The sequence below is a fragment of the Chamaea fasciata genome, unplaced genomic scaffold (genome assembly GCF_029207755.1).
Source record: "Chamaea fasciata isolate MVZ Bird 193981 ecotype frontalis unplaced genomic scaffold, bChaFas1.0.hap1 SCAF_1, whole genome shotgun sequence".
NCBI classification, from domain to species: Eukaryota; Metazoa; Chordata; class Aves; order Passeriformes; family Sylviidae; genus Chamaea; species Chamaea fasciata.
The window spans coordinates 137,134,840-137,148,885 of record NW_027094086.1 but is presented as its reverse complement, the minus strand read 5'-3'; the positions used below and the strand labels follow the sequence as shown (position 1 = coordinate 137,148,885).

The following is a 14,046-nucleotide window of genomic DNA, read 5'->3' as shown; positions in this document are numbered from 1 at the left end:
TGGGAATGTTTGTCCCATCTCTAAGAGCTCAACCCCCCAGGTGACACTGTTCTGAGCTGTGGGAGGCACACCAGGGTGGTTTGTCCTGGCAGAAGACATGCTGCTTCAGGAGGCCGGGGTTTTCATGTGGCCTTCAGGCTCAAGTGTCCTTCCTGTATGATTTCTATCCCTTATGGTAAGAAATCAATCACTTCAGGGATTTTAAGCTCAGGTAAAAATGGCTTCAGGTCCCAGCACAACTTCCCTTCCAGGATAAGCTTTGTTCAAACCTGAGTTTTCAGTACATCTCATGCCAAAACTCATCTCTGGCACATGAAACCATCTGCTTGTTACAGCAGTCTCCAAAGAGGTTACAGATATTTTATTTTTTAATTCAGATTTTACAGTAAGAAAATCAGAAGAGGGGAAAAGTAACTAAAAAAAATCTGCATGTAACTAAAAAACAAGATTACAATTTCTCTGGTAAAACCAACATTAAATTCTGTGATTACATTTTTATACAGTATAGCTTATATGAAAAATGTTTTCCAAACTATAAAAGATTTTTCAGGAAGGACCAAAAAAACTTTCCTTAAAAATTATTTGTAGGATGTAGTCCTGGTGGAAAATGAAAGCATATCAATAATGGTGAAATTTCTGAAGAATCAGAGCTTAATGGATTATGTTGTGATACAATTCTTCATAGCAAACTGTAAGTTTTCTGTCAAATCTAATCTTAATGCATTTGCATTTTCCAGAGATTTAGACAGCTTATATATTAATTTATTTTAAAATTACTGTAAAGCATGCTTTTATCAAGCAAACTTCATGAGGTTGTACCTCTATCTGTATATGGGTTAATAAATATTCTGTGGGGAAACGAAAAATATCAGCTCCAAAATTAACTGAAAAGGTTTTTTTTCTGAGAGGAAGCAGAAGGATAAGAGACACATACCAGAATTGATATGTTTCATGATGTGACTTGGGGAAAATCCACAATAGATTAAATCTTTAACTCCCAACAGAAAACTTACAGTGCACTGTGAGCTTTTTAAAGCTTAGAGCTAGATTTACTGAGCTAGTTTTCATCTCATTTTAAAGCACCTTGTGCCTAAACTATGCATTTCAGTTAAAACAAGCTGTTGTCAACAAGTATACAGTTATGAAAGTTAAAAAGATAAGGTGCAGCCTCTTTACATGGATCCCTTGTACCACATGCTGTTTCCAAACTTGTATTTGACAGTCCCCCTGTTATTAATGGCTCTAACTTTCAGGATATATACAAATTCCCAAATCTTCTTTACAATTTTACAGGATAAGTGAAGGATTCAACTTCATTTCTGACCAATTTATATGGAAATTGCCCCACACTAGTTTAGCAGCAAAAATAACAAGTTGAATTCCTCAGAGCTATATTGTATTTTTCCAACAGCTTACAACGTATTTAATTTACACTTTTTTAGAGCTTTCACCTGGTAATATGTAATGCTATAGAAAAACAGGCAGGGATCTTGAGATTGTAAAATTATTTCAATGTTAAAGTGACAGTTTTATATATTTTTCACTTATTCTTTTGCAGAGATGTTATTCTCTTCATCAACTCACATCAGCAAGGCCAGTAATTACTGAAGGCCCATCAACAAGCACATTCCAAAATAATTACTGTTCATATGGTTTTGAGGATGGAATTAATAAATTTATTTGTAACCTAGGAGCTGTGAATCATTCAAGTTTCAATAATATTAGTCCTTAAACATTTAGCTCAAAGGTAGTACAAAATATTACTGTAACATAAGGAAGATCATCCCAAATTCTGAGATTCTATGAGAATTCAGACTTCCTTTGCCTTCCAGGGCCATCTCTCCTTGAAGTCCTTAGTCTTGAATTCTCAGTTCAGTTTTCTAGAAGAGGAAACAAATTAATTAGTTCAGAGTACCTTCACATGAGGTACTCTGTAGAGTTTTTTCATTTGTCTAATCAAACAAATGAATTAAGGTTATATGTGAAAGGTTCCCATTCCAATAGAACACAACAGAGCTTCAAGATACCTGAAAATTTGCCCTCTTACACCAAAGAGGAGAAAATTCACTAAGAATTTGAAACTGCAGATGGAATTCCACAGAAAAATCCCTGACCCTGTGTCAGTGGTATGCTGGCTCAGCAGAGCAACAGTTAAAAGCTGTTTTCCCTAAGGCTCCGTAAAACTTAAAATTAGAGGGTTCTAAAATCATAAGCTGAATCTAGACAACTTTTATTATTATGAAAATATATTTCTATCTGGGTTTAGGGCCCTTAGGATTCAGGTTTTCAAGCCTTCTTGGTGAAGGCACCAGTACAAGTACCCAGATTTCAGCATTAAGTTCCCCAAAAAGGAACAGGGGACAGGTTAAGAGGTGCTGGGATGGAGCTGAGCTACCCCTGCCCAGGGGCAAGAGCTAAACACAAAGCTCTTGGTTACAGAAGGCTGTCCCTCCACCAGTTCCATGGAACTCGCTACACTGTGCAGAAGAGTTTAGAAGTCATGGCTCCACATCTGCAGCATGAGACAACTTTGCACAGTAGCAGAGACTCATGGCTTCTGCTGCAGGGACAGTTAATGTAATTTAAAACTAAAAGTTCACAGGGTCAATGCAGGCACTGTGAACAGCTATTGCCTAAGAGCTCACACACCTTAACAGCGTAAGCTGAAACTGGCCATGGGACAGGAGAGAAGGACTCATTTTGCAATTCCATTTTCTCACTGAGTGTACTTGATCAGCTTCCTACACACTGTTAAAGGAGACAGAACTCCAGACAGAAATGTGCTGCAGAAGCACAGAGTCCTTAAACTCTGCCTATGAGTAGACTTCTTCAAAAACAGAGAAAATCTCAAGAACACAGAAAATTCTTTAGTTGTATCTGTTATTGAAGTTCATTTCAAAACAATACATGAATGAGTAAACAAAACATGGGGCTATGCTATCTCTGTGTTTCATATTGACACTGGTATTACCACTGGTACAAATCCTGATGTCCAAAACTCAAAAAGAATGTTGAAAAACTGAAGCATTTGGCAATGAGCCACAAGAATCATTCTAAGTCTGGAAAACAATTTTAAAATGAGATTCCAGATGCTCCATTTGTTTTGTTTAAGCAAGAGATTATGAGATGACCTGGTGATAGCAAAAAAGTAACCATGGAAAACACATCACAGGCTCTTTGTCAACTGCATTGAGATACAGGAAAATCCAGTGGAGGTAAACTGAAGCTAGACAAATCCAAACTAGAAGTAATGTACCATGTGTTTATTCATCAAATCACTTGGACAATATACTGGAAAAAATTGCTGAAAAGGGTGCTTTTCTAGAAACTAATTTCTGTCTGAACCTGTGGCTGAATTGAGGGTGCTGCAGAGGTCAGAACAGATGATCAAAGAAGATTTTCAAGAACAGCACACTCTTCAGAGAGGCAGAGAACATAGCCATGGCAAGAGCAATTAGCAGAACACTGAACTTCATAGAAGCTTCAAGTAAAATACTAAAAAAAAAAAAAGTTTTGATTTAAAACACCCCAGCTTTGTCCTTGCTGACAAGGGGAAATTTCTATTTGCCAGTGCAAAGAGTGAGCAAAATGTGCATAGCTGCCTGAAAGCCTCAGTACTGCAATCTCTGGTTTCGTCAGACAGTGCAGCAACACCAATTCTGCTGCTGACAGCTCTGAGCCAGGGGAGCTCCCTGGCAGATTTGCAGCCTCTGTGGGTGCTGTATTGTTTACAAAGCCATGGGCTGGGCCCAAAGAGCCATGATCAGTGACAGGAGTGTAGTTGGAGGCCAGTAATTAGTGGTGAATGCCAGGGGTCCCTGCTGAGGCCAATCCTGTTTAACACCTTTAGCAATGGCCTGGGTGAAGGGGCAGAGTGCGCCCTCAGCAAAGCTGCAGATTACACAAAACTGGGAGTGGCTGATATGCCAGAGGGTGGTGCTGCCATCCAGAGGGACTACAGCTGGCTAGAAAAATGGGCTGGCAGGAACTTTATGAAATACAACAAGGGGAAGTGCTTAGTGTGGCACTGTTGGGAGAAATTACCATGTGCCAGCTGGGAGGCAGCTTGGCAGAAGAGGATCTGGACATCCTGGTGGACACCACGTTGAACATGAGCCAGTAAAGTGCCTTTGCAACAAAGGCCAGTGATGTCACAGGCTTCCCTTCCAACATTATTCCTTCCTGCATTATCCCTTCTGACAGGGTGAGCGAGGTGATCCTTCCTCTCTATTCAGCACTGGAGAGGCCACACCTGGAGTGCTCTGTCTGCTTCTGGCTACATGAGAGACATGGACAAACTGGAGAGAGTCCAACAAAGGGCCACAAAGATGATTAAAGGACTGGAGCATTTCTGAGGCGAGAGAAACACTGGCACAGGTTGCCCAGGGAGGTGATGGAGTTTCCCTCCTTGGAGATAATCAAAAGCTGCCTGTACACAGTCCTGGGCCACTGGTTTCAAGTGTCCCTGGCTGAGCAAGGATATTGGACCAGATGACCTGCAGAGCCTTCCTTCCACCTTAACCACTCTGTGTTTCTGTGATTTACCTCAGGAGAGAAAACTATACCATGAAAACTAGCAAACATTAAAAAGCTAGAGCAAATTCAGCTAATTCTCCTAAGATCCACACACATGGAAACTCTGCAGTCTGACAGAGGAGAAAATGTAAAAGCCAAGAGCACACTAAGCTAACAAAATCAGGTGTGAAGCTGCAGTAAGCAGACAGTATCTGAAGAACACTCACTTGATCTTCTGATGCTTAGAGAGCTGAGAAAAGGCAAGATCAGAGTACGACTGTCCTTCAGCTGAAGGAAGTCAAGGCAGATGTTACAAAAATATCATAGTAAGGTGCTAGTGGATGTTAAATATGGGTGACAGATGGCACTCTACAAATTATGTGATAGGAAAAAAAAATTCTCACAGCACAACGGGACTAGGAAGTCTAGAAGCAGTGAAAATGGCTCAAGAGAATATGAGGAGTGAGAGGATCAAAGAACGTTATGGAAATGCTTCCAAGCTATCAAGCCTCACATACTTGTGTATGCTCAAAATTATCCTGTATCACATTTCATAGATTTTACATAAATTGCCACATATAAAGTGTACTACATATAAAGTCAAATTAACCAATACTTTCTCATGCTGACAAACTATCAAGGCAAAGAATTTTCTGTCCTGTCTAAATAACATGATAATATTACTTATTGGTTTAAACAGGTGACACACAGTGTATGTGTTCTACTGAATGCACATCTTTACCTTCTCTTCCTTTGGTGATACACATGTACCAACCACTGGGCAATAAATGGCCAGACAATAGCAAAAGTTAAAATGCCAGGAGAAATTTCAAAGGGCCACCATGATGGTTTCTAAGGAAAACAGAAAAAAATTCCAGTCAGCAATCTGTGTGCACATATTGAATACCACCTGTATACTTCTCATCACTTCAAATGCTACAGTACCAACGAAAATAATAGTAAGACCAGAAAAGATTAATCTGTCAAGTAATTTCCTCAGACAGATTAGTTTTTATCTCCTAGTCAAGGAAGAGACAATAAAAAAGGCATATACCAAGAGCTAGAGATAAAATATTCAAATTCATCTCTTTTCACAGTTCACACTTTTAGCACATCATAAAAACAGTATTTTACCTTGACAGAGGAGGCGGGCTGGTAATTTGACTGTAATGTTGCAGATTTTGCCTTTAAATACAAACAAAGGCTGGTAAGTATAAAAAAGGAAACTGCAATTAAATTTTTTCATCTTCACAAAACAAGAATATGAGGTTTTTTCATCTTGTGATGGCTTTGCAATCTGTATATATCACAGTTTAATGTACAGAACCACCTCCGTGTGACACCACATAGCTGCTAACTTACGTCTCATGTTTCCACTACTCTTTATAGTAATTTTATCAATTCTCTGTGTCTTAGAAAATGAATCAGTGCCACGTATACTGGACTTCTTTACAGTTTTTGAAGGCTCCCCTGCTCAACCTGTCATTGCAACTTTCTCAACTCTGGTCTAGTCCCAGTTCCACCTCGGAGAAGAAATCGCAGCAGCTTAATTTGCCTGCTTGCATGTCTCAACACCAGTCTCTACTAAGGCCTAAAACGCTCTTTTAGTTTGCCCTGGGCTACAGCTACAGGCATGTCTAACACCATAAAGGAAAGAGAATACTCTGTTCCATGTCTTCCAGGCAATCCTGAAAATGGAAGTACCAGAATCTTTTCAAGACTATTCCCATATACTATTGTGCTGCTTCCACTAAAGCAAAGCAGATGGTTTTCTAGGTCTGCCTTAATTTATGTAAGCATGAAAGAGAAGCTTCTGTTTCTCCTTAGGTAAGGACAGTGAGCACAGCATGAACTGCTGGGGAAGAATCTTTTACTACTTCTTATATTGCTTAGGCAAAGATAGAAAATCAATCTATTTAACCAAACATTGGATTCTTGAATATCTGTGATGCAGCAAAATTATGGTTTTAATAAATCCTTTTCTATGGTTGTCTTAGATTTGGAATATGTGCATCCCATAGAATACTGCTTGTACAGCTTGCTGATTTTTATGCAGATCAAAATATATCAGCAAGTCAAACAAAACCAAACATTTCCAGGTTGCTGGTTCAACTATACTCACAACGTGTTCTATTGAAACAGAAGGGAAAAGAAACACTGTATCAGCAATATCTACACTTGCTTAAGAGTTCTATTGGCTGGATGAGGACATGATGTACAATTCCAATAAAGCTGGATTCCTTCACAAGGAAAAAAGGCTGTGAACAATCAAGTCTTTTGCTAAGTGAAAAATGGAATCTGAAGTTCTGCCTGTGAACATTTACCATCTGAAAGAATAAGATAATTTCTCACTGTCTTTGAAAATGCTTTGAATTCTCTGGGATCATGCACTACTGACATTAACTGTGGACTCTCCATATAGAGCTTGTATAACGTGTATCAAAACTATGGCTAAGATCAGTCTGATCAGAAATCAGTGAAATAACATATGGTTAATTTCTAGGTCATTTTGCTTACGTGTACCAGAATTCTGAATTGTGCTCCTGAGAGTAGGTACCAGTAGGAAATTTTAAGTTGGACTCAACTACAGAATGTAACTGAAATATCTTTACAGTTAAAGAAATTCCTTCAAAAATTTTAATCTGAAAAAGCACAAAATATCCAAGGACATTTAATAAAAGGTGATCAAATAACTCCAAAGAATAGTACCTGTGATGCTGCAACAGCCTCCAGCATATGCAGCCTCTGCAGGACGTTCTGCATGTCCTCCTGCAGCCGCATCAGCACCACTGCAATCTGCTCATTGAGGCTTCCCCGGGGGCCTCTGTCGGAGCCCCAGCGCTCGCCATCCCCTCCACTGCCCATCTGGCCACCCTGGGAACCGTCCCCTAAAGGCTGAAGCCTGTGCCCTGTGGTGAGGGAGGGAAAACAGAAACACAAAACACAGAATGGGCTACAGCTCCACTGAAAATGTTTAACAGTTCAGTTTTCTCCCTTGGTTTTCACCCAGCAGTGTGGTACTCCTCGTCACAGGTTATATTCAGACAGTTCAGCAGCACTGGGAGGTCACTGAAATGTCACCTGAGATGCTTCCCTACAGCCTTAGAGTGACAGTATCATTCAAATTCCTAGAACTGCAGGAACATTTAGAAAAAGCTATTAATACAAAACCAGTCAAGTTCAGCAGTAAATTCTGCCCTAGCAAAAAGTAAGATCTGTTTTAGTATGTGTTTTAAGTTTGGCAAAGTCTCCAGCTGGAAAACAAAGATTACTGGAATAGTGATGAGAAAAGATAATGATTTGAAATATACAATACTCCCTTAAACTAGATACAACTATCACTAGCCTGTCATGTTTCTGCCTGTAAGTAGCAAACTTCAAACAAGAAGAGAGAGAAGAGGAGATAGTTAACTGTAGTATGTTCTTTATAATAGTTTTCACCATAAATATTTTATTTGGATTTTCTTTGTAATTTTTCCATCTGATTACTTATAGGTGCTATACAAAAAGGTATGCTATATATAAATAAAATACTTTTTGCCTTTTTTTGGTTGGTACAAGAAAAACTGATTTTATCAGTTACAGACTACACATTACATGTTACAGATCATACCACTGGAATGTGGTGCTGCTCGTAGGTGACAGTATTAGAAGTATTACGGAATTGAAATGCACAGCGCTCCAACTTTAAAGGAACATCTGGGCTATTATGTGATTAAGAATCATTACGTTTTCAGAATCATAATGGATAGTATCAGGATCACTCAAAGGTGTGGCTAACACTCCCATTATATACAAAACAATACGTCACTGATATCTTTCCATGGCATTCCATGGTTTCAAATAAAGCACCACAGAGATGTAAATGCATATGTATTTAACAAAAAGTATGTAACTTCTAAGGAAACTCCTCTCAGGCAGAGACTGGTTTTGAGGATTACATTTCTAAAAACCCAAGTGCCATAAGCAGCACCTGGAGTATAAGTTACCCACGTAATAGGCATTTTGCTGTCTATTTTTATTGTGAAGAGCAGAAGCACTATACACATGACTGTCTCACTGGACAGTGCTGACAGGTGCTTCTCAGACACCAGTAATTTATGGCAGTGAGGAGAATGGGGAACAAATGCAGGGTCACAGTACCTCTCCCTCTTCTGACACTGTAGAAATCTGCTTTTTCTCCACCTTTTTTCTCCTTGTGAGGACCCCCATTACTGGCTTTGCCATCTTCTCCTCCACATTTGACTTCACCTTGTTCTTCAGCTACTCCCTCTCCAGTACTTCCAGGTTGGAGATTCCCGTAAGTCATGCAAGTGCGCCTTGGAAAATCCGTATTTTCTAACAGAAGACTGTGATCTACATCCAAGAAATGGGATGAATGCTTTAAAGATCCTTTAGCTGATGTGATGATCTCCAAGGGCTACAAATTAACATTAGCAAGTAATTAAATTCTGCAAAATATGACAGTTAAATATTAAAAAGGAAAAAATATTGTCTTTATTTTCACATTAAGAAAATACTTTGCTCAGAATTAAGACTTTTCCTTTAAGGGGAGCAGTTGTTTTCCTGTAGAATGTACTTACTACTGTCTAAATGGCATTTCCAGATTGAGAAGGCATTTCAGGCAAATCTCACAACAGTGATATCACAGGAATTTCTTCAGACATTTCCAACATACACTAATACTCAATCATTACCAAAATAGAACATTAAGGTCTAAACCCATTCAGTTTTCCCCTGTAAAATTGGCTTTGCTTTCCAAACAGTGAAACGGTCCCTTCCCTTGAATTTGGGAGCCACGGTCAGAAGGCCCATGCTGTCAACAGCCTTGGGTAGGCAGTGTTTGCACTCACAGCACAGGGAGCATGCAGCTCATCATCAGGCTGCTCCAAGCAGCTTGGCTGCACCTGTACCTCACACCAAAAAAAGGAAAGGCAGAGTATTCTATCAGCTTCTCACTCAAAGCTGGTGGTGCTGCAGGAAGACATAAAAAAGGATGACGCAGGTGCTGTTCAGGTTCTGCACTGGGACCGTCTTGGTGGGTGGTTCAAGCAGCCCTTGGCACAGGGCAAGGACAGGCCCTTGCACAAGGACATGCTGAAGCAAACTGGGGACCTCAGCTGAAAAAGAACTTCATGGAGAAGCCAAAATAACCAAAAGGAGGAACAGAGAAATGGAAATTGCTGCCCAAATTTGTCAAATAGCAGTTCTGGATAATCAGAACTGAAGGGCAGAGTGCTGGCTACATCTTTTCCAAGAAACAGCTGTATTTACTTCTTTAGGTGAACCTTTTCTAGTTTGAACTTATTCACCTGTAGTTCTACTTGTGTATTTATTTACATTTACCTAAACATCTGTTATCTTGTGCAAAACTAGAACTTTCCTCATGCAGGTTGGGAAACTGACAAATTATCCACCCACTTCAATTAAAGAATGTCAAACAAGCTTGAATGACACACAAGATTGGGAAATCAGCTAGATAAGACAGCTTGCAGCATTTTTATCAAATTACACTTCCCAACATGCCTCATTACTGGGCAGAATTTTGATTTGTTAAAACTAATTCCCTACATACTCAGGAAAGAGGGAGACAAGAGAATGATGCAATATTCAAGTGCTTACTCGCCTTTTTGATCTCAGGTACCATTTACACATTTCTCTCCAGAATCGGGAAACAAGATGTTTGAGTACAACCTACAAAGCCCACACTTAAGCTTGGCCTCTGAAGGCAGTCTAGGCCAGAAAGCCAACAAACTCTACAGCTATGAGTAGTAATCACCAGGAGCACAAATCCAGTCAAAACTACGGCAGCACAGTTGGTGCTCACCTTTTATAGGGAAGTCAGAGGTGTACACTATGACTGAAGAGAATACAAGAGAACACAGAAGTCCTTGTAATCCCTCACTTCTTTAGACCTATGCCACTTGCTAGGCTTGACCTACAGGCCACCTGCTAATGCTTATTCTTTATTTACTCTAAGAAACAAATGCAGAAGTCATCAGGCCATTAAAAAAAAAAACCAAGCAAAGGGTGGATTGTTACAAAGATACTTCCAGTTTCTTAAAAACAGCTGAATTCTGGTCCCTACATGTTATGAGACCCTACATTAATTTGTGTACACAGAGCTTAGTTTCTTTACACTGTTCTTCCTTTTCTGACCATTGTTTTTTTCTACCGTTGTTTTTGAAGCCTTCCCCTCACATAAATTCTGAGGGCTTCAAGGCTTTTAGATCAGCAGTAACCAAGTTGTAAAATGCTGACAATGAAGGAACAAATCCCTATAGTTCAAACAGAAGGACAGCACGCATGAGCCATATCATTCACCTCTGCATGTCCATGTTCACTTGATTGAGAGGAACCTATTAAAAATAAGCAGCACACCACCTTCAAAATACACCCAGGAATACTAAACCCCTACCTCTTCTAGTCCAAGCTGCTCCATAGAGTCACAATAAACTTCACTGTCTGAATCACTGGTTAAGTGCTGAGCTGCTGAGATCTCTTCAGTATTCTCTTCACTTGCACCTGCAGGGAAAGAGGGACGGCACACAGGCTTTGTCAATGTGAGCCAGTTGAGCCAAACCTGGTTATAATAAACTAGAGCAGTAAGTTAAAACGTGTAGGTGAGCATCAATTCATGATCTTTCTATCTACAACTATCATCCTAAACTTAGATTCTGAATAAAGATGTTATATTAATTTAGGAATTACCAAAAACCTTTACGAGTGGGAAAACTATACTTCATATTGACATTTCTGCATTATAAATTTTAATTTTGACTTTTTCATTACAGTGTCCTTCCTAAGCTCAGTATAAAGCAGTTTTGCCTAAAGTTACACTAGTATTAAAAGTATATATTCAGATCCCAGTTTCAACAAACTGGCATTTATAAAATGTTCAGCTTTTCAGAATGATAAACCAGATATAAGTGATTTTTGTTTTACTACAAATTCACTTCCAAAGGCAAACAGTATTTGCATAGGTAGCATAATGATATTACAGGAAAACGCTTCTATTTCTGTGGGTTTAGTACTCTCTGTCTCTGAATTCATCTCTCTTTCTGTAGGAGAAACTAAAAGAAAGCCTTATTTTTAACTGGAATTAATTAGTTTTAGTATTCTGTGTTCAGATTTCTGCAGCTGAAAGACACCATTGCTAGTCTCTGAATCCCGGGATTAAGCTTGCAAGAAAAGAGTATTTTTCATGAAAAATACGTGCAAATGAAAACATGGTCTTGGAAGGACAATACCTTGGTGAGCAGAGTTATGAGCTATTTCTAGGCTTGGCTCCGTTTTATTTGTTTCTTCCTCTGGGTTCAAGCCATTCAAGGCAGATTTGGTCTGGATGCCATTCTGCATATCTGGGATAAGGCTGTCCTTATAACAGCCATTACTAACAATGCCTTCCAAATCCTTAGCAGCTGCTGATTCGGGTTTCACATTCTTATAGTCTGTAGAAGAAAAGAAAACTTTGCAAAGAAAAAGCTCTATACCTAATAGTTCAAACCATATTTCTTCAAGCAGCTAGCTTGCTAATGGACAGGATGTATAATGTATCTACAGAACAAAACAGGTAAATTTTTGTGTGGATTGTTCTGTTCTTGTAAAAAGCATAAAGAGCAGATACTTAAAACATAAATAAGTAAATCTGAAGTAGGTGTCTCTTCTAAACTAAATAATAATCCTAACGTCCTTGGAGGGCATCTGTATAGAATTCTAAACAAGTAATTTCATTTGGTTTTCACTAGATGCTGTTATTTCAGCATCTATTTCTTTATGGACCCGCTAATTGAATCTCACTGAAAGTTCTGTTTTATTTTCTCTGAAGAAAAAAAAAGTAATTTTCAATTCTACTCTTACAGGCCATGTAGCCATTCATAGCTCTTACAAAAAAGCACTGGCAACAAAACCCAAAACAATGCAGGGTATAAATATTTCAATAACCTTTCAACAGAACTTGCTAGGCAAGTCAAAAATCGTATGGCATAGCTTGCAAATTTGTACTGGTTTTAATTCTTACCGCCTACGTTGAAACACAGACATCTTTCACATATGCATTCACATGTATTTGCATCTAATTCCCTTTAAAAAGTACAGCATTCATGATACTTTGGTATTTTCTGCTACTTAGGTGGCTAAGAACAAATGTGGGAGACACAATGGTCCAGAAAATTTACCCTTTCCATTTATCTGCAGTTCTTTTTCTTCCTCTTCACGAAGCCCTTCTTCTTCTGATTCCGCTCCACTATCGCTGCTTTCAGCTTTTCCATTTACAACTTTTATATTTGGAGTGGAATTCATAACGTTACTAAGGTCTAAGAAAAAAAGCAAAGAAAAAAAAATGTATTTTAAAGGAAACAAACATATCCCACCACTATCACCCCCAAAACTATCAGTCACAGATCTACAAAGGCACGTCCATATTAGAGGATGTACCAAATAATGGCAGCTTATTTCTGTAAGCTCTTTAATAATTGGTTTAATGTTTCTCTTTTGTGGCCCATCACTGAGTGCCTGACTGCTGTTGCAGATAATCTCAATGACTCTGAGGCAGCCCACAGGGAAGAGCCTGCAGCCACTTCTAGAAGGAGTCTCAGATCAAGCCTATTACTGTATTTAGGTTACATCTGCAGCTGGAACTGATGTGGCCATGTTCTTTTAAATCCAGAAGTCACTGTTTTAACAGAATTTCCCTTTTGGGCTGAAATGTTTCAAACCTGCTCACAGTTCAAAGGCAAATCTTGAAACATTATATTCAATTATATGAACAACAGAATTCTGAATAAGGTAAATACAACATTCCACACATCTTCTGCTGCAATTTAGGCAGATGCAAAATATGGTAACAGGACTCATGTTTATACAGATATTTACCTAACAAATGACACATGGAAATAAATTCTCAGATTTCAGTGAAAAAGTTGATGAAATTAATATGTAAGTTGAGCACTTTTTTCATAAATATTAAAAAAAACCCCAAATATTGATATAGATAAAGTAACTACCAAATCCCTGTTTTCCCCGTCTTTGATGTGGATCACAATTTACTGTAACTGTACAAAAAACTGAAAGGTAAAGATTTAAAAATATGAAGTACATAAAGGACAATTCTACCATCTCCTGTAAAAAAAGTTATGGTCAAATACATCCTGATGATCATTTAAGCCTCCTATGTCAGGACAGAGCACAAAGGTACAAAGAGGGGACAGTTTCTGTGAGACACTTGCAGCTTACATGTTGGCTCCAAGGCTGAAATCTGACTGTTTTGTCATCACAGCATTTCATTTGCATAATTTCTACATTCCCTCGCCAGAACCTTGAAAGATTTATTCCTACGTTTAGGCTTAACATTAAACAGAAAAATAATATCCAATTACACTGGAGTTGCCAAACCAGCTTCACTACTTCCTCTTGCTGCATGGTAATTTAAAGCTAAGGCTTTTTTCTACTTAAACCTTCCAATGAAGACCCTTGCCACATTTCTCTAGTTTCCATGCTTATCCACAGCACTTTAAAAAAAGAAAAAATGCT

The 14,046-nt window shown here is 38.7% G+C and overlaps 1 protein-coding gene across 2 annotated transcripts in view; it reads right to left on the bottom strand.

Annotated features, from left to right (window-relative positions):
• Positions 1 to 1,662: 1,662 nt before the first annotated feature.
• The window catches only part of ACBD5 (acyl-CoA binding domain containing 5), a 28,578-nt gene continuing 16,194 nt past the window's right edge, over positions 1,663 to 14,046 (bottom strand). For both annotated transcript variants that reach the window (XM_066199402.1, XM_066199393.1), the window contains 8 exons: positions 12,693 to 12,830; positions 11,766 to 11,966; positions 10,934 to 11,040; positions 8,659 to 8,935; positions 7,225 to 7,424; positions 5,650 to 5,700; positions 5,258 to 5,367; positions 1,663 to 1,880 (listed from right to left, as the gene is read on the bottom strand). In XM_066199402.1, the coding sequence (XP_066055499.1) occupies positions 1,868 to 1,880; positions 5,258 to 5,367; positions 5,650 to 5,700; positions 7,225 to 7,424; positions 8,659 to 8,935; positions 10,934 to 11,040; positions 11,766 to 11,966; positions 12,693 to 12,830 (1,097 nt within the window). In that variant the 3' untranslated portion in view covers positions 1,663 to 1,867. The remainder of the gene's footprint in view (positions 1,881 to 5,257; positions 5,368 to 5,649; positions 5,701 to 7,224; positions 7,425 to 8,658; positions 8,936 to 10,933; positions 11,041 to 11,765; positions 11,967 to 12,692; positions 12,831 to 14,046) is intronic.